This window comes from Muscardinus avellanarius, assembly GCF_963383645.1.
Source record: "Muscardinus avellanarius genome assembly, chromosome: 9".
NCBI classification, from domain to species: Eukaryota; Metazoa; Chordata; class Mammalia; order Rodentia; family Gliridae; genus Muscardinus; species Muscardinus avellanarius.
Window position 1 is genome coordinate 113927410 of NC_137795.1, and position 18365 is coordinate 113945774.

The 18365-nt window shown below is 56.0% G+C and overlaps 1 protein-coding gene across 1 annotated transcript in view; it reads right to left on the bottom strand.

Annotated features, from left to right (window-relative positions):
• The window catches only part of PTPRN2 (protein tyrosine phosphatase receptor type N2), a gene marked incomplete at both ends in the record, with an annotated part of 666019 nt that overhangs the window by 23797 nt on the left and 623857 nt on the right, over positions 1 to 18365 (bottom strand). Inside the window, 3 exons of the mRNA XM_080701298.1 lie at positions 2098 to 2264; positions 3256 to 3375; positions 17403 to 17480. Of these exons, the coding sequence (XP_080557424.1) occupies positions 2098 to 2264; positions 3256 to 3375; positions 17403 to 17480 (365 nt within the window). The remainder of the gene's footprint in view (positions 1 to 2097; positions 2265 to 3255; positions 3376 to 17402; positions 17481 to 18365) is intronic.

Below are 18365 nucleotides of genomic sequence, written 5' to 3' on the forward strand. Positions count from 1 at the left end.
TTAGCGATACAAACCAACCCTCGGGTCACTGAGCGAGAGGGCACCGCATGCAAACCGACAGCAAAGGCCAGGCCGCGGAGGTCCGGGTGCCCATGTCCCTGCAGCAGTCACAGTTTCCAATGATCACTTTTGTGACTATGCAACTGGGCTCATATTACTAGCTGCAACGTCACAAAAATGACACCGGCCACCGCTGGTGAGCTGGCAAAGTAAGGGTCTGTCCGCTCTACAGAGAGCAGCGTCAGAGAGCCACGGAACAGAGCGCAGAGCGGGAGAGGCGGGGGAGGAGGAGGAGAGAGGCCGAAACAGCGAAGCCCTCACATGGGATGCTAATTATCTCTTTGCAGCTTCTCTTTAAAGTGTAAATGTGTTCCCTCTAGGCTCCAGAAACATTTAATTACACATCATGGGTGCCTGGCGCACACGGCCAGAGCGGGAAGCCCTGTCTATTGTTCCCAGGGAGGCGCGAGTGGCCTGAGCCTGGTGTCTTCACAGTGGCTGCTTCCTGGAAAGTCACCTGTGGGCGATGAGTGTCTAGGGTGACCTGGCCTGGGAGCGTGTGTGCTCCTGCCAGCTCTCCTGGGTGGGCAACGGACGGGCCTGGGCTGCCCTGCGATCCCGCTGAACATGGCAGGAAGAAGAGCTGCCTACCCTGGTGAGACTGGGCCTGGGGGTTTGCTTTCCTTTGATTTAACAACTTTCTTGGGTCCTGTCTCCTCGGGCCCGTGAGCAAAGGAATTGCAGGAAGCCACCACCTCGTGCACTTCGCTAGTTTGCAAACCCTGGGGGCTGGTTATGGATATGTTCCGTTCCATATATGGATACAGACACGTGCCCATATGCATATATGCCCAAACAGGCTGATGAGCTCCAGGACAGGGCTGTCAGGATGAATGGCCATTTTGAAGCTACATCCATTTTGCCAGTAATGACTGTTTTTTTGTGTACTTTAGGAAATTATGTAAGATTGTCACATGGCATATCTTTAGAAACAAATTTGCATTGAGAAGACATGTCTAGTGGTCAGAAAATGAGGGTGGGCGGGAGTTGTGCGTAGCAGCTGTTTTCTGAGGTGCCGGTTTCTGGGTCCACCTTTCCGTCCTCGGGCGGGAGTCAGATGTGACACCAAGTTCTCGTGTCTCCTCCAGCCCTGTCACGCCTTCAAGTGCTATCTGACCTAAAGACTAATTCAGGTTAAACAGTCTTTTTTTTAAAGCAGACTAGAAGGCAGAAGAAACAGTTTTATAATAAGCTTAGGAATCTGTTACGTACAAATTCAAGAAATGAAGAGATGACTGTGAAGCCCCATCTCTAAGGCAGTATTGCTTTCCAGGCTTCCCGGGTGGCATGGCTGCATGTGGCTTTACGAAGCTGACCACGCCGGGTGGAGCGCTCGGGGCTCCGGGCTCTCTGGCCACGCCTGGGTGCTTCCTCAGTGGCTGGACTCCCACCAGGCAAGCCGAGGGGTTCCTGAACCTGGGACTGGGCCTGGCCGGCTTGGCCACTTCCTGCTCTTTGGAGGTGGGGACTCTTTACCGCTGTCAGCAGCCGAAGCCCGCCTCCTGGTGCCACCCGTGTGATGGGCAGCCAAAGCTCCTTTCCCATTCTTTGCTTCTGCTTTTTTTTCTAACACCTAACATTGGTTTCAACAGTTCAGTAAATACATGTTAAAACAAGACAGCCTATTGGCTGACTGGCTGGCTAGAGCTAGGAACCAAAATCGATTTTTAAAAAACCGTCCGTTTCAAAGTCACACTAAAAACACTTTCAGCCATGTGTTAACTGCATCGGCTTTCATCTGAGATTATCCTTCTAGAATCTGGCCTGACCCTTCTTCGATGAGGAGGCTGACCAAAAATAGGGCTTTGTTGCCAATATCCCCAAAAATACAAACGTTGGGACTCTTGGTCAAACAGCCTCACCAAAAACGACACACACTCCCACAGTTCTAGGATGCCTCGCCCCACACTTCTACACCACTGCAGCTGGAAAACGGCTGGAGGGGGACGGTTGGCAGATGCTCCAGCGGGCGGTGCCCAGGACCTGGAGCCCTGCTGCCCCTCGGCCGCCTCAGCCTGCCCGCCGGCGGCTCCTTACCTGCGGAAGTCCAGCAGTGCCCGCGTGGACGAGGGGACGCCCTGGTCATACCAGCTCAGGAAGTGGAACTGGGTCACCGTGCGTGTGTCGCTGGTCTGCAGGTTCTTCAGGTAAAAGCTCCTCACCAGGAAGTCTTCACACCAGATGTGCTCGGAGACCAGGTTGACCTGGGCGGGAGAGGGCGGGGGACGGGCGGGCGAAGGGTCAGGAGCCGGAGGTGCCACTGGAGCCGCTCGATGAGAAAACCAGACGGGCAACTGTGTCAGCTCGGGTGGCTGGCCCCGCCAAGTGGCCCTCCACAAAGGACAGCTGTGTGTGTGTGTGTGTGTGTGTGTGTGTGTGTGTGTGTGTGTGTTTAATAGTACTTCTTAGAGGCTTGAGAGTCAAATGATTCTCTAAAAGTGTGTTAGAGTCCAAACCTATTCTAACATTTTTGGCTATCGTGTCTCTAAGTCATGAACCTCCTTAAAAGTGAATAAACTGGAGAAAAAGCAGGGTTTTGAGCAAGCACACCGCACAATTGTGATCCGCTCAGTCCCACACCAGTGGCTTCACAGAAGATGGCACGGCCCAATGCAGGTCCACGGAAGACCAGGACATACAGTGGGGACACTTGGTGTCCTCAGGACCCGTCCACGTGCAGTGACCTGCTGGCCACAGCTCCCGGAGAGCTTCTGCTGCGTTCCCACCGGGTGCCCCTGGCATTTCCACTCATTTAAAGGTAGAAGCAGAGGATGCAGTCTGGTGCTTTTTAAACACCCACATTCTTTAGTTTGTTCTGGGCGTGGGTAGAAAATCCAGTGAGAGATACCTGGCAGCCAGCAGGGTACCTTCCAATAAAAAGGTCAAAAGCTACAGCCAACTCCTGACAGTGGCGGCGAAGACCCCACGGCCCAGGTCGGGAGACCCCTCAGCGGTAAGGACGGTGGCCGCATTCTGGCCAAAGGGGCTCTGCTCAGACCTGCACGATGGAGCCTAACTCTGTGTGAGGACAGTGTGCGCCGTAAAAGCCGCTTAGAAATGGAACACATGCACGTCCCCAGAGTCCCGCCCACCACCACAGGGCTGTGTGACGGGTCTGGCTCTCCTGGCTCTGTGGCACCTGGCCTGCTCTGAGGACAGAGGTGCTGGCGACCTCGGTGGGCGCTGCGCACATACCTCGTAGACGTGGTAGAGGTTGGAGCCTTCATTGGGCCAGTAGTGGTGGCACTGCCGGACGCCGTTCTCCGTGAGGGGCGTCAGCATGACTATGACCGCGCAGCCGCTCTCCCACACCATCTGCAGACGAAGGGTGGCCAGTGTGACTGTCCTGCTGCCACATGGCGTACACACCGTGCCCAGACAGTCAGGTACGTTCCGCTCGCAGGGAGCTTGTTCTGTTCTCAGCAGACGCGTTTGCGCTGCCTGCCTCCCCTCCCCGAGCACCTGGCCCCCGCTCTGCATGTTGTCGTGAGATAGTCAAAAACAAAACAAAACCCCAGCAAGTTCTTCCTCCGCCACTCAACACCTCCTCACATCCACGCCCAGCTATGTGGCTTCCCAACTTCCGATCTGGAAAGGAAATTTTCTACAGCGCGGCACAAAAGAGATGGCAGGCTGATGCGAGCCCAGGCCAGGCGCTGTGCTTATTTTTCGCTGGTTGTCATTGCTTTGCAGGACTGGAGAGACACGCTGTCTTGTGAAGCCGTGTACCCTTAAAGCAGGCTCTCAGAGGTCTTCTGAAGAACCTTCACAACTTCTACGGAAATCTTGCAATAACCCCAAACCGAGCCCATCGTTCCCGTACCACACGTAAACAACTCCAAGGCCCAAGTACAAGTGCGTGTGTGACGTGGAGACGTGACGGCCCAAAGTCCTTCAACTTACCCTCTTTGCAAACACCACTTACGCTTTGGGCTGTGTACCTTTGCGTTAACTCCTGGCGTAGTTACTAAGACCCCTGCCTCTACGGGCACCGAGGGGCCTCTGCAGATCTTTGTTAGCGCATTTTATTACAGAGCGAAGCGGACTGCTCTCCTGTGAGGACCTACATCAACTTTACAGAAATATTTATAAGCAACTTTGCATTTGGAGGTGAATTTGGTATCCAAGAGAGCCTCCATTTCTTCGAAGTACAGACTCAAAAATCCAGTTAAGATCCTGTTATTTAAAAACCCACGTCTTACCTATGTTTTCTCCTAGTTTGAGTTATTAAATCTCCCCATCATCAAATTGCATTAAAAGTCAGACATCTGCACGCGATTCTCCTCTTTCAATATTGAACTGTCTTCGCAGGAGATAGATGTGGTCTACGTCCTTAAGGAGCCTCACTCCTATCAGAATCTGCTGGGATGCTGAAGTAGTTACAGAAACACCCACAGCAAGAATCCTGCTCAGCGCGCCGCGCCGGACGCTTCCTGCCTTCCTGCCATTCCACATAATAAGATTCGAGGCATGTTCCTTACTGTCAGCTTCCAGACCTGCTCTGCCACCTCGGCGCTCCCAACACGGCGACTTAATGTGCCTTCAGAAAGCAGAGGGGCTCGTGGAAGCCATTACGAAAATGAGGAGAAACACAGATTTTATGAGTGTAATAAAAACACAATGATCTCGACCATAAACTAATCATCCGCACTCTGCCGGTGCCACCCAAGTGTGACATTACCAAGCCCCTCATTCAGCCGGTCCTCCCAGAGCCGCGGCCAATCTCATTGGCGCCCGCCCGGCTCAGCCTTCCAGGGGGCCCCGGCTCTCTGAAGATTTTGTCAAGACTAAGTCCAAATGAAACTTAATTTAAACAAACAATCTCAAAGGGACCCTGGGGGATATGTTTCTTTTTAGGTCACTGTGTATAAAGGCAGAGAAGGAATTTATTAAGTCAGACAGATAGTGCCCAGCCGGGCACGGACATCACAGTGGGTTGGGGGTGCTACGTTGGTTCTCTTGCCCTGACTTAGGAGGGAACCGGGGTCTCTGCCCACCTTCTGTGCCCAGGGCACACGGACACCGTGAGTGTGGACTTTGGTGGGGTTGTAGCATGCCTGTAAGAACTTCAGGCCACGTGCATCCATTTCTGCCTGGCTCTTTATCCTTGGCTTGGTTTTTTTTACAAGTAAAACTTAGAGTCCTGTGTAACACTAGGAAAGTGCTCTGTGTATGAGGGATCTTTGAAAGACCTAAAACTGTCTCCTGGGGGATCAAAGGCTGGCCTTGAGTTACTATTTAATCTCAGTGCAGTACCTTGGGATAGGCAGTTAATAAAGTTAAAGACCTGTACTGACTGCTGAATTCCAGAAATGGCAACTTCTAGCACTTTCTGTTTGCTTAGGTATCAGAGTACACCGCGTTCATGGTCTCCTCCTCAGTCATCTGCTGTGCCAATCGAGCACCTACTGTGTGCCTGTGTCTGGCCTTTGGCTGAGGCTTGAGGAATCACAGCCATGGGTTAGGGAGGCGTTGTGTGCTTGGGTACACCGTGGTGATTCAGGCCCCCACGACTCCTTCCACATGCAGAGTAACTGGGAAACTTATCCTAGGTGGCAGGCAGATGCCTCCATCCTCAGACCAAAGTAAAACTGACCACGTGGATGGAGACGGGCCCTGAGTGAGCGATCCCAGGGGTGGATCACCAGCACGCACTGCAGAAGAGCGCGAGCCCCGCACCTCCCCTGGAAGCCCACCTGGAAGGTGCCGGGTGCTCTGCGGGCGTGCACGGGCAGAGAAAAGGGCAGTGGGCTCTCTCTGGTGTTTACCACACCCACCAACGCCTCCTCCGGTGGTGTGCACTGGAGGGTGAAGTGTCAGCCCATTTCTCGGCTGGTCTAGAAGCCCTGGCTAAGCCTGCGACCATCCCTGTGGGTCGGCCCTCCTGAACCACCCCTCAGAGGCACTCTGGGCCGGGCTGACGACAGCTGGGTGCCTGGAGCAGTGTCTTCTTATGGCTGCTCAGCAGCGGGTGCATGGAGAGCCTGAAGCAGCGCAGATGGGCCGGCATGAGATGTGTCCTTTGGTTGCTTCTTGGCGAGTTAGCTGAGGCGGGTTAAAACTTCCTCCTATTTCTCTTTGATGTGGGTTGACCATGTCCTTCCACAAAGCTATGTTGAAGTCACAATCCCCGGGGCCTGTGAATGTGGCCTTATTGGGAAATTGTGTGTGTGTGTGTGTGTGTGTGTGTGTGTGTGTGTGTGTGTGTGTTGGTACAAGGGATGGAACTCAGGGCCTTGTACGTGGGACAGAGTCTCGCTAAACTGCGATCAAATTGGCCTCGAGAGAGTTCAGCATGGCGAGGTAGGTTCCAGTCATTTGAAGCTTGCCAGACTGCAGCCCACTGCCACAGCACTGCAGGCACACGCCACAGCCAGGAAGTGGCCTCCGTTTTGTCTGCTGGGCTGGAGCGTGCCGGCCCTGCCCGGGCTTCAAGCCCAGTCAATTAGAGACGGTGAAAGGAACTAAGCTACTTGTCCAAGGTCTGGGTGGAACCCAGGGCATTCTACCTCCGAGCTATACCCCACCCCAGTTTTATCTACTTGTTATCTTGAAATGGGATCTGCTAAATGGCCACCTGCAATCTTCTTGCCTCAGCCTCCCAAGTCCTGGGGTTCCAAGCATGCACCACCATGCTTGGCTATCAGAGTCCTTTTAAGTAGTTAACTAGCAGAGAAAAAGGACTCAGTGAAAGCCAGAGCAAAGGGGCTGAACAGACGAGACAGATGAGCGGCCAACAGGGGCGTGAGGTGTGCTCTGCCAGGACCACCAGGGAGCCCCCAGCTCGGCCAGCGAGACACCACAGGCTGGCATCGAACAGAGATAAGAGCAAGGTGAGGGTGGGGTGGAGGGACCCTGCCCGGGGCCAGAGGTAACGAACTGGCAGAGCCCTTGTGGAAAATGGCACAGAGGCTCTACAAAAGGCTAACGCCAGCACCACCCTGCCGACCGCAATCTTGGTTCTGGTTGCACCCGCAGGAGGCGAAACCAGGCTGAAGAAGCAGGGCAGGCCCCTGTTCTCTGCGGCACAGCCCACTCACAGCAGCCAGGTGGCCGCCCAGTGCGTGGGCAGCCCAGGAGTGGATGCGGACTCAGGTGGGAGCCCTCCCCAACACAACATTCATGAGCCAGGTTGGACCCGGCCGATGCAGTGCTGTGAGCAGCCGGGAGAAGCAGAGGCCCTGGAGGCCTGGAGGGCGCCGGGGGTGAGAGCTGGAGACGAGTGAGCGGCGTGGGCTCTAGGAGCGGTCACGCTGCACTGTGTCCCGGACGTGAGCCCGGTGTAGACCCGGGTGTCCTCCCCACGTGGGATGGCACTGCTTGAGGAGGTGCAGGTGTGACCCAGTACCACACCAGGCTCCCTACGTGCATGTGTAGAGACACCCAGTCCTCCTGCAGCCCCATGAGACCTGACCAGACCGGGCCATTTTCTGAGAAGCCTCCCAGGTCCCTCTGGCCGTGAAACCTCGCCCTCTCTCCCTGGGTCTCTTGCGATGGATCCCTTCCCGCCTCAGTCTCCTCTATGTGTTCACATCGTCCTCCTTCCAGACGGCTGTCTCTGCAAAGCTGAGATCAGAGTCTGGCTACTGCTTCTACCCTCCAAAGTGTCCAGCGGAGAGGCTTGCAGGAGAGGCAAACGCTCGCAGGCGATGCTGTCAGAGGCCCACGAGAGCCCTCCCGGGCCTGCGTCAACACACAGGGAAGCAGCGTTGCATCTTTAAGTAAGCGTGAGGTTTGCTGAAGCTCGGGCTGTGTGGGAGGACGGCTTTTCTCTAGGGGAGCCGGATCCTCACTGTGGGAGGCACTTTGGCTGTGAGCCTTCCTTCCTAGGTGAACAGAGACGGGCCTAAGCCCGGATGTTGAAGAGTCTCCATGTGTTAACATAATAAGGTGCCCAGTGTGTGCAGCCCCTCCATGGGGAGACCGGGTGCATCTGGCTTCCTAAGCTGGCAGGGCTGTGTGCTGGTGGAGTCTGGGCTGTATAAACCGCTGGCTTCTGGATGTGGCTGGCTGGAAGACAAAGGGTGAGGAGTCTCCCTCCTCATGCATCTGACTGTGGTCCCGGGTACGTCAGTGCAGACCCACAGAGGGCCAGCAGGAGGGGACCGTGCTGGGTGCCCACAGCAGTGCTGGCCACGGCGGCGCCCGGAGCCTTCACCTGGCAGACACCGCTGCAGTCCAGCTGCGCCTCCTGCGCCCGCCTCGGGTGGTGGTCCAGGCACCTCAGGGATCCATTCCCTGCAGGCGGACAGGAGCAAGCTCCTAAGTGAGGGACTTGGACTTCAGACACCACGGCAGAGCTCTGGCAGATGTAGCTGCTGCCGTCTGGGTCACACCCGCTGCAGCAGGGTACTCCATGCCATGCTTCACATGCCAGGCCTCCTCCGGCTGCTGTAGGACGCGGAACCAGCCCTTGGACACGGCAGGAAGCCGCCCGCCCAGCAGCGTGTCCCCCAGAACGTGTCTTCAGCCTGCACCCGCGTTTCAGACCACTTTAGAAAGAAGTGTAGCTGTCAGGCCACCCTTTCCTTTTCAAAACCCAGACCCACTCGCTACAAATGCGTCCAGTCTGTGAAGCAAGAGAAGACGGAGAGCCGGGCAGAGGAGCAGGAGGGCCGGAGGACTCACGCTGCACAGGGCGCAAGCACCACGATGTTCTCAGCTACGGTCCATAAAACACGGTTAAGAAAAGACTCAGAGCCGGGCTGGGCGTGGTGGGCACGCTTGTAATTCCAGCATTTGGGAGGCGGAGACCAGAGGATCGCAGTTTGCAGACAGCCTCAGCTACTTAGTGAGGCCCTCTGCAACTCAGTGAGACCCTGTTTCAAAATAAAGAATAAAAAATAGGGCAAAGGGTGTAGCTCAGAGGTCAAATGCCCCTGGGTTCCATCTCCAGACCCGCAAAGTAAATAAATAAATAAAATAAAATAATCAGAGCTGAGTGGTGGAGCACCCCTGTCACCCCAGTACCAGGTCACCCTGCTGAGCTCCTTAAATGTACATGTTGAGCTCAGGCGGAGACAGGAAGAGATTGCAGGTTTGAGGCCAGCCTCAGCAACTTAGTGAGGACCTGTTTCAAAACAGAAAATAAAGTAGAGCTGGAGGTAGCTCCAAGATAGAATGTTCCTGGGGTTCAATCCTAGTATTATAATAGTATTATAAAACCAAATAAAAAAAACCAAGAACCAAAACCAAGAAAACGAAACAAACAAACAAAACAAAGGAAACTCAGGATATCTTTTCAGCAAAAGCTAATTTGGACGTCCACATGTGTGCAAGAAGACAGGTCACCCTGCACTGCTGTGACCACTACGCGGGCCACTGAAGGCGCCCGAGGGCATGTTCACAAACCCAATTCAGATAAGGCAATCCGATAGATAAAAGTTCTCTTTTACTTTTAAAGGTGTGAGAATTTATCTATAAGAAACCCAGCAAGACCACACATTTGAAATAAGAGGTCCTGAAAACTCTGGGGCCTGTGGTTTAAGTACATAAACACCATGGGAACCAGCCCGGCGTGGTGCACGCTTGTAATCCCAGCATTTGGGAGGCGGAGACCAGAGGATCGCAGTTTGCAGACAGCCTCAGCAACTTAGTGAGGCCCTTTGCAACTCAGTGAGACCCTGTTTCAAAACAAAGAATAAAAAATAGTGCTGGAGGTGTAGCTCGGAGGTAGAATCCCCAGCACCACTCCCTCCACCCTCGCAAAACAACCCCATGGGAATCAATAGCAAGTTCTTCCTATGAGCCATTTTCAGTTCTTCCTTTCCCTTTGAGTTGATCTCACCATGTGCGTCAAAGTCGACCCGCCCATCCCTGGTGGGCGCCTTGGCTGGCCCCTTTCCCCAGCCTCCGAGCCAGCAGCCTCTCAGGGCCTCCCCCCACCTGCCACCCCCACCTGGAGACGAAGAGCAAATGAGTCCAGTGGGAGGGCCCGGGCAGCTCAGGAGTGCTCGCCTGGGCCAGGGCTCACGGCTGCTGTGGGCAGGTCTGTCCTGGAGGATTGGGTACCTGGTGCTGCTGGGGTGGAGAGGCTAGGAGGCTGGACGGCACGTGGGCCAGACGCCCTTGCTGTGGGCTCAGATACGCTTAATCAGGTGGCGAGGGCCATGGCTGTACCGGGGCAGGTGGGATCTCAGTGGCACTGCTAAAGTGCTTCCTTGGGTCACCTCTGGAGGACTGAGGCGGCCTGGCACTGTGGAGCCAGGAGGTGCAGCCGAGGGCCACATGCCCGCACAGCACTGGAGGCCTCAGCTGGCATGGCACCCGCGCCTCACACCCAGTGGGTTCCAGCACAGCCTGCCAGGCCGGCGGTGCTGGGAAGGAAAAGTCTCCAGCTCAGGCTCAGGTTCTTCTTATCTGAGCAAGAGGTCAAGTCTAGCGGTGCTAGACAGTACGGGCTGTAGCTACGCCTAGCCTTTCCCCAATGAGGGTGTCACGGGATCTTCAGAAAGCGTGAACCAGAAACAGACAGGGAGGCATTCTGCTGACATGTCGACGGCAGCAAGAAGAGAGAGCACCAATTGGGCACCGGCTGAGTGTGCATGCGGTGGCCCTCTGCCCCTCTCGGGCAGTGCCAGCCAGAGAGGGCTTAGTCCTGGTGTGCTGGGGATACCCACCGTCCTCTGGGCTTGGCCACCCGCAGGGAGCCACCCTTCCCACCCCTGCCGGGCTGCCCAGCTCCTGGGCCTGACACCCCTCCACCCCAGAACCAGGGCTGTCTCATGACTTGATGCGGCACCGGCCTTGGTGGACCCTGGCACCGGTTCCTGGTTTAGAACCATGCTTGTCTGCATGTCCGATACGCCTGCGGGCAGTGAGGCTGCAGGACGCCTGCCAGGAGACAAGTGCCCGCTCTGGCAGCTCATCCTGCCGGTGCGCGAGGAGGGCTGGCCTTGGGCCACAGGGGCTGCTCAAGACAGGATGCGGGACGGTGACAGGGTGCGGTAGGGGCCATGGGTGGTGACTGGGCCAGGTGGTGCCTGCATGGCCAGCCCTTCCTGTGCGGTCATCACAGTCCTGGGCCAGACTCCTCTGCCTGGGAGCTTCCCTGTGCCTTGCTGGGGGGCAGGGGAGGCTGGGCTGTCTGCGCCTGGAGAGACCCATGCTGCTCAGGATCTTTGTAAGCTCACGCAACCTGCAGCCTTGGGAATAAGCACGTGCTGGTGACTTTGTCAGGATCTTTGTAAGCTCACGCATCTGCGGCCTTGGGAATAAGCACTGGTGACTTTGTCATCCACGATGCGTTTGCTCCATGAGGTCCCACACCCTCTTTTCTGTCTGCGGAGACAGAGCGCGGGTGGGGGTCGTGCCCTGCCCAGTTCCTGCTTCTTTGTCCCTCCTAGGAGCAGGCGTACCAAGAACACACCGTGTCACTGGATCCTCTCTCAACCTGCAGCCCAGGCCAGCCGTGGCTCCCGGAGCCGCACTTCTCCCTGGTAAATCAGGCTCACGACCCACTACCTATGTTTTTACGCCATAGTAAAATATCCACAATGTACACACGCCTTTTTTAAACTTACAGTTCATGGAATTCAGCCCCCACACACTGTGTGCGGCCTCAGCACCATACGTCTCTGGAACTTCTCACCTTCCCCAACAGAAGCTCTGTCCCCATCAGACACGGAGTCCCCAGCCCTCCGCAGGCCTGGGCCCACCCTCCTGCTTCTTGTCTATGCAGATGCGACACCCTTGCTGTCCCGCAGGTGGAACCTCGGAGGCCTCCCTTCCCCAGGGCTAGTGTGCTCAGGGCCTGCAGTGCCTGCTGGGGTTCAGCGTGAGTATGGCCGGGCCAGGTGGCTGCTCATCCTCTCTTGCTTCCAAACCCCTCCCGTGGGTGTGTCTGCTGCTGTGGCCCGGGGCAGGTGGAGTGTGCTCACAACAGAAATGCACCTTCTAGAGCAGGACCCTAGGAGCCAGCGCACCCAGTTCCCACGCCGCAAGGCGGGAGCAGCGGGGAGCTGGCCTCCTCTCTTTTACTTCCCCAACACCCCACCTCCCTGACACTGGTCACACCAAGGGGACCAGGTGGCCATGGGTCACCGTGCTGAGGCCCGAGGTGTCAGTCCAGCCCTGGAAATTATTTCAGATGGCCTCAATGACAGTGACACCTCACACGGCCCAACGGATGGGATATCTACTGGAATACAGACCACCCTCCTTGAGATCAAGGGAGAGTCTCAGGGTCCCAGGCAGGCAGTCAGACGGCCCACCGTCCAGAGGCCGCCCTTGCCTGTGTCCCCAACATTGGCGCTGATGGCGGCTGGCAGGGTGGAGGAGACTGCCCGCCCGCTCAGCTGAAGCCACCTGCTCTGTTTCCCCAAGTCGCCCCCTTTTCTGCACCATGGTTTCCTCCAGTGGTTTCAAAGTTCTCACTGGCCTGGACTTTTCCAGTAAATCTCCATGTCACCAGCTACGGTTCCAGACCTGAACACAGGGTTCTAGATATGGCCTGGCCAGGACTGAGGACAGGACATCTCTAAGCCCTGACAGGATGAGGACGGCACATCTCTAAGCCCCAGCAGGGCCAGGTGAAGCTCAAGGCCTGTTCACAGCTCAGACACGTTTATATGGTAAAAGGACCCGCTCCCCCAGCTGCTTTCTCTAAAGTGCTTATGACTTCTAGCCAGTATACTGAACCTTGAACCTTGACTGCTTACACAGGCCCCTTTTGGGGAGTATTTGCTAAGAAGGCCGTGGACAAAGGTTGATTTGAGGTTTATCTTCCTTCATACAGCAGAGCCAGCCCTCCAGTTCTGGGGGTTCTACACCTGCAGATTCAACTGACCAAAATTGAATTTTTTTCAGTACTGGGGATGGAACCGAGGGCATTCTACTTCTGATCTACTCCTCTCTTTCAGTTCCCAACACCCCACCTCCCCGTCACTGGTCACGCCAAGGGGACCGATGGCCATGGGTCACGCCAGGGGGACCGGGTGGCCATGGGTCACACTGGTTACGCCAAGGGGACCGGTGGCCATGGGTCACGCCAGGGGGACCGGTGGCCATGGGTCACACTGGTCACGCCAAGGAGACTGGGTGGCCATGGGTCACTGTGCTGAGGCCCGAGATGTTAGTCCAACTCTATTTTTAATTCAATATTTTGAAACAGGGTCTTTCTAAGTTTCAAAGGGCCTCACTAAGTAGCTAAGGTTGCCTGCAAACTTGTGATCCTCCTGTCTCCACCTTCTAAGTACTGGGATTATAAGTGTGTGCCACCACGCTTCACTCCTTAGATATTTTTAAAAAATCTGTGCTTCTGCTAGGTGTGACGGCACACCCCGGTAATCCTGGGGCTTGGGAAGCGGAGACAGGGACATCACAGATTCCAGGTTGGCCTCAGTGGCTTAGACTCTCAGCGACTTAACAAGGCCTGTTTCAAAATAAAAATTAAAAATGGCTGAAGGTATAGTTCAGAGGTAGAATGCCCCTGGGTTCAATCCTCAGTACCCCTCAACACTGTGCTTATACTGAAGAAGTATAGCTTTTTTTGGTCACAGGAAAAGTCACACAAGTCATCAGGTCCCACAAGTGATAAGGTGCGACAGCGATTTACCTGTCACTTACAGTGTGTCAGGTTCTACATCACCTAGAGATGGTCTAGAGCACACGGGAGGACGTGGGAGCTAATGCAAACCCGCGTCATTGTACATGTAGAACTTGAGCGTCCTCGGGTTTGGTGGTGCGGGGTCCTGAAGCCCGCTGCTTCTGGGCTCCAAGGGATAACTGCACATCCGTTTTTAGAAATTTTCTCACATAAACCAAATCCTTTGGAAACCAAATCCTAAAATGCATACAACATGTGTAGGAAAAAAATTGAACCACTAGACAGCAGATCGTTCCCAGAGCCGAGGACCGGCGGCGGAGCCCAGAGCGCGCCTTTTATCCCATCTCACCCACACTGGGCTCGACTTCGAGGAGCAGTGCACAATGATGCCGCGCGCCCGCGCTGTGTCCAGATGGGCAGGTGCAGGCCTGGGGAGCAGTGGCTCAGCGGGGCTGGGTGTGGGGGCGGCGGGGGAACACCTGGCTGACAGCGAGCACATTCCACTCTAGATTCCGTGCAATGGAACACTCTAGCGCCTCCTGGATGGAGTATTCTAGATCCCGTGGGATGGAACAGTCTAGATCCTGTGGGATGGAACATTCTAGATCCTGTGGGATGGAGCACTCTAGTGTCTAATGGGATAAAATATTCTAGATCCGATGGGATGGAACATTCTGGATCCTGTGGGGCGGAGCCTCCCGGTGCCCTGTGGGATGGAGCACTCTGGTGCCCCACATTGGCATAAAGACCCAAGAGATGCTTTGGTTTCTCTACTCCCACCATTCGCAGTGTTAGCTCCTGCCTCCTCCTTGGCCCCCCTCCCCAGGCCTCTCTGGACCCCCGTGATGGCCACCTGCCCTGCTGTGATGTCCCCCGGGTGCAGGTGGGCTTCTTAGTGAAGGCCTTTTTTCTTATCAGCCGCTGTCCTGGGCAGAAGGGTGCCCCAAATCTGCGTCCAGTGGAAGCTGAGGCTGTGACCTTACTTGGAAGTGATGTCTCTGCAGGTGAGCCACGGCCAGCTGTTAGGACAACGGTCCAATGACCAGGGACATGTCTGCCCACCAGTGACCGTGACAGTCGAGGCTGGGCGGGGCCATGCAGCTCCTCCTCAGAACTGCTGGGGGGCGCCGCTCGGTGAGGCCCTGACGACCTTCTGGCCTCCGAGCTGGGAAGAGCGAGCTCCACCCGCTTGTGAGGCCACCTTGGCCGCCGTCCACACCACGGGCTGCCTTTGCTGGCCCCACTTCACGCTGGCCTTCCATGGGGACTAACTTACACAGAGCTGGAGATACAAGGCTCTGGCATCTTCTGTATGTGTCTCAAGCTCCGTGGTCCACGTTTGTCAAAGCCATATATCCAGATGGCGAGCAGCGCCGTTACGCCGCGCAGCCCGAGGCCCACTGGCGGCAGCCTCCTTCGGGTCTTCTCCCTAGGAACGCGGGCACACTTCCATGGGTTCGGGAGAGTCCTGCCTCTGTGAGACGTTGGCGACGGTGCTGTGTCCTCTGTGGCCGCAAAGATAAACTCAGGTTTGATTTTTAAGGCTGTCACTCCTCGGACCCTGGGCAGTTACTCAATGAAGACGAGCTGTCTTGGACAGGCGCGACGCCCTCAGATGCAGGGTTGAGAGGCGTGACCGGGAAGAGCTGACCTCCCCGCCGTGTCTGGCTGAGTTCACTGCTCCAGTGCTGAGTGGCTCCTGGCTACACCGCATGAAGCGGTGGAGGAGTATGAACGTCCTGGCTGAAGGAATGGGAACCGGCGGTGGTGCCATTTTTTTTTTTTTTTTGTCATGGAACTCCTTAGAAGTTCTGCTGTCTAATATGTGCAATGATGTCCCAGGAAGGCCGGGCCTCCGACCGCAGACTCTGCTCTCAGAACAGCTGCTAGCCCTTTGGGGGACACTGCGTCTGCCAAAGCCATGCTTTGATAAGCCCTGACTGAGCTATGTCTCAGATGGTCCTGCTCTCACTTTACAATTCTTCTCTGGTAATTCCATTTAGAGATGCTCTCTGCCCATTTCAAGAATGTCTTGCTCCTCACTGAACTCTAAGATACCCTGTGAGCTGTAAACACTGATAAAAAGAGCCGCCTCCATCCGCTGCAGCTATCTGCAACACGCAGGCAGAAGCCGCAGAGCCTTCTCTTCTCCAGTCCTGAATGTGAGCAAATCACAGGCCAGCGCGTCTCAAGGACCACACCGGGCAGGCCCTGGCGGTAGTGGTCACGCACGTCAGTCACCGTGGCTGTGATGTTCAGCAAACCCCGGCAGACGTGTTTCTGCTGCCAGGTGGAGCCTGTGTGCGTGAAGTGTCACCCCCAACGGCAGTCGGGACTGAAGGTGGGCAAAAGCGATCGAATACAGACCCAGGGCATTGGCCACACACAAGCGTGCATGCCTGGATGACGGGCTAAGTGGATGCGGCTGATATGGTGGAGCCCGTGGCACCCTTTCTCTAAGCAATTCAGAGCACCTCTGCACCTTTCCCTGAGCGTACGCAGCCATGGGCAGCACTGGACAGACCCAGGTTCAGATCTAGGAGTGGAGACAGGGCAGAAGAGCGTCTTGCCTGGCATGCGGGGACTTTCCCATGGAGGGACGTGGTCCCAAGACCGCGTGGCCCCGTGTTCGATTCTCCGACTGGAGCGGCTTCACTTGGGCTGGACAGCTCTCCGCAGGTATAATGAGGAGGGAATTAGAGCATCCCATGACAAGAGGGGCTGAGGTCCTAAGCGCCCTGAGGCCAGGGTGAACGGCTGCAGGAGCCGATTAAGAGCATCCACATGTGACTCACGGATCCGGTTTAGTTTTGTTTTGCAGTAGCTTGAAGGCCCAGGAGAGCATAACAAGCAGGTGGAAGTCCTGGCCTGTGTGCCGGGAGCCAGCTTCACCCTGCTGTGAGCACCTCTCGGGTACCTGCCGGTCCTGCCCGTGACGCAGGCTGGTGAGGAGCGTTAACATCCCCAGGGCACGGAGGGCACCGAGTGGCCTCAGAAAGTCCTGATTCTTCCAGGGGGCCCCACAGACTGTCCCCAAGGCAGAGAAAGGGGCACTCAATCCCCCTGGGTGGAGTCAGGAGAGGGTGGGCCGGAAAGTGGGGGAAGGGGACAGGAAAAGTTGGGAAAGCAAGGGAAATTATTGACCTAATGCTGGCCTGTTGGTGTGGCATCACCAAATCAGAAGATGACGCCACCTGCGGTGACTCAGAGCAGCTTGGCCTCTGGCTGACAGCGGCCCCACCCCGTCCACACCACCAGGCCACACACCAATACCCAGAGCACACGGCCACCTCCCAGGCCCTGTCATGTGGTGCTGGACACCGGACAATCAAGGAAATGAGAAGGAAGGGCTCTGCCCTCCTGATTTACCCCAGCTGCCTAGAGGTTAACACCGGCTCCTGAGGCCCGTGGGCTTGTTGACCCGGGACTGAATGGAGCGGCCAGCCAGGCCATACAGACCCCAAGAAGACAGCGTGATCACCAGTTCTACCTCCTTAAAAACGAGGCAATACAGAAGAGGCACGTTTGAATGGAACACACTCATTTAAATAGACGTTAGTTCCATTTCTGTTTTATAAAATGCAACTGTAAAGCAGCTAAAAAGTCAAGCTCTTTAAAGCATTCAACTCTGAAAGTAAACTTTCATACTCAGATTTGAGGAAGGACTGATGATGAAGATATCAAAGGACTCAAATTCTGAAACCAAGAAACATCAGGTGAACATCTGTTAACTAAACCAACTCATGCCAGTTTCTTAAGATCACATTTAAACGAGTTTTTAATTAAAAAGATTCACCTGCCAGAAGTCAGCCACAGTGGCGGGAAGCGGCCCTTGGGTGACAATATACGCAGGACTCCTCGGGTCATGGTCCATCTGCGGAGACAAGAGTGTGCAACAAAGATCAGCTGCAGAGCCAGGGAGTGGCCCGGGCGGGGAAGCCTCAGCCGGGTGGGCAGCACAGCCCCTTGACGCCGTACGCACCCCCCCCACAGGGGGCACCAGCGGGGCCTGGCAGCCTGAGCCTGCCCCGGACCCTGTCCGAGACACCTCCCTATGCCTGATACTGAGGTTCTGTGAGGAGCATCAACGGAGGACCAGGTGGCGAGCTGCCAGCTCCGTGCCGGGCAGTCCGGGCAATGTTTCCAGCCCCTGGGCTGGTGTGGATGGCCCTGGCACACCCCAGGCTCGAGCCTGCCTGTTGGAGTGGGGTGCTGGGCTACGGAGTGGCTGGGCTCGGTGCTTAGTCGAGGGTTCTGTGCACCCAGGCCCCAGGCGCAGGCTGTGGCCTAGAAGAGTCAATCAACAATTGTTTCCATTCTCCCAACTGAGTGAGTGAGCCTCCTGAGGGGCTTTGTTCTCGTTCATCCTGAGGAGGGGCCTGGGCTCAGGTGGCAGGCCCTGCAGAGTGGCCTGCAGGCCAGCCTGAGAGGGGCTGGCTTGCTGTCGCCTCTTCCCAGCAGACAAGGGGCTGAGAACAGGGAGAGTGCGGCCGAGGTCTTTATGGCTGGTTCATCCATCTGCCTGCGTCTGCTAGCACCAATAGAGGAATTTGGGCTTAAAAGATCTTAATTATAACATCAATTCAAAAACTGCCTACACAGGGAACGATGAAAAAGGGTGTGAGGACAGAGATGAGGGTAACCAGGATGGAAGCGGCTGCAGAGGCGGGCAGTCCTGGCCACCCTGCAAAGGACCGGGGACATCTGGCCGCCACTGGCCCTTTCCGACAGGGGCCCTGGAGAGCATCCCGGAGCGCTG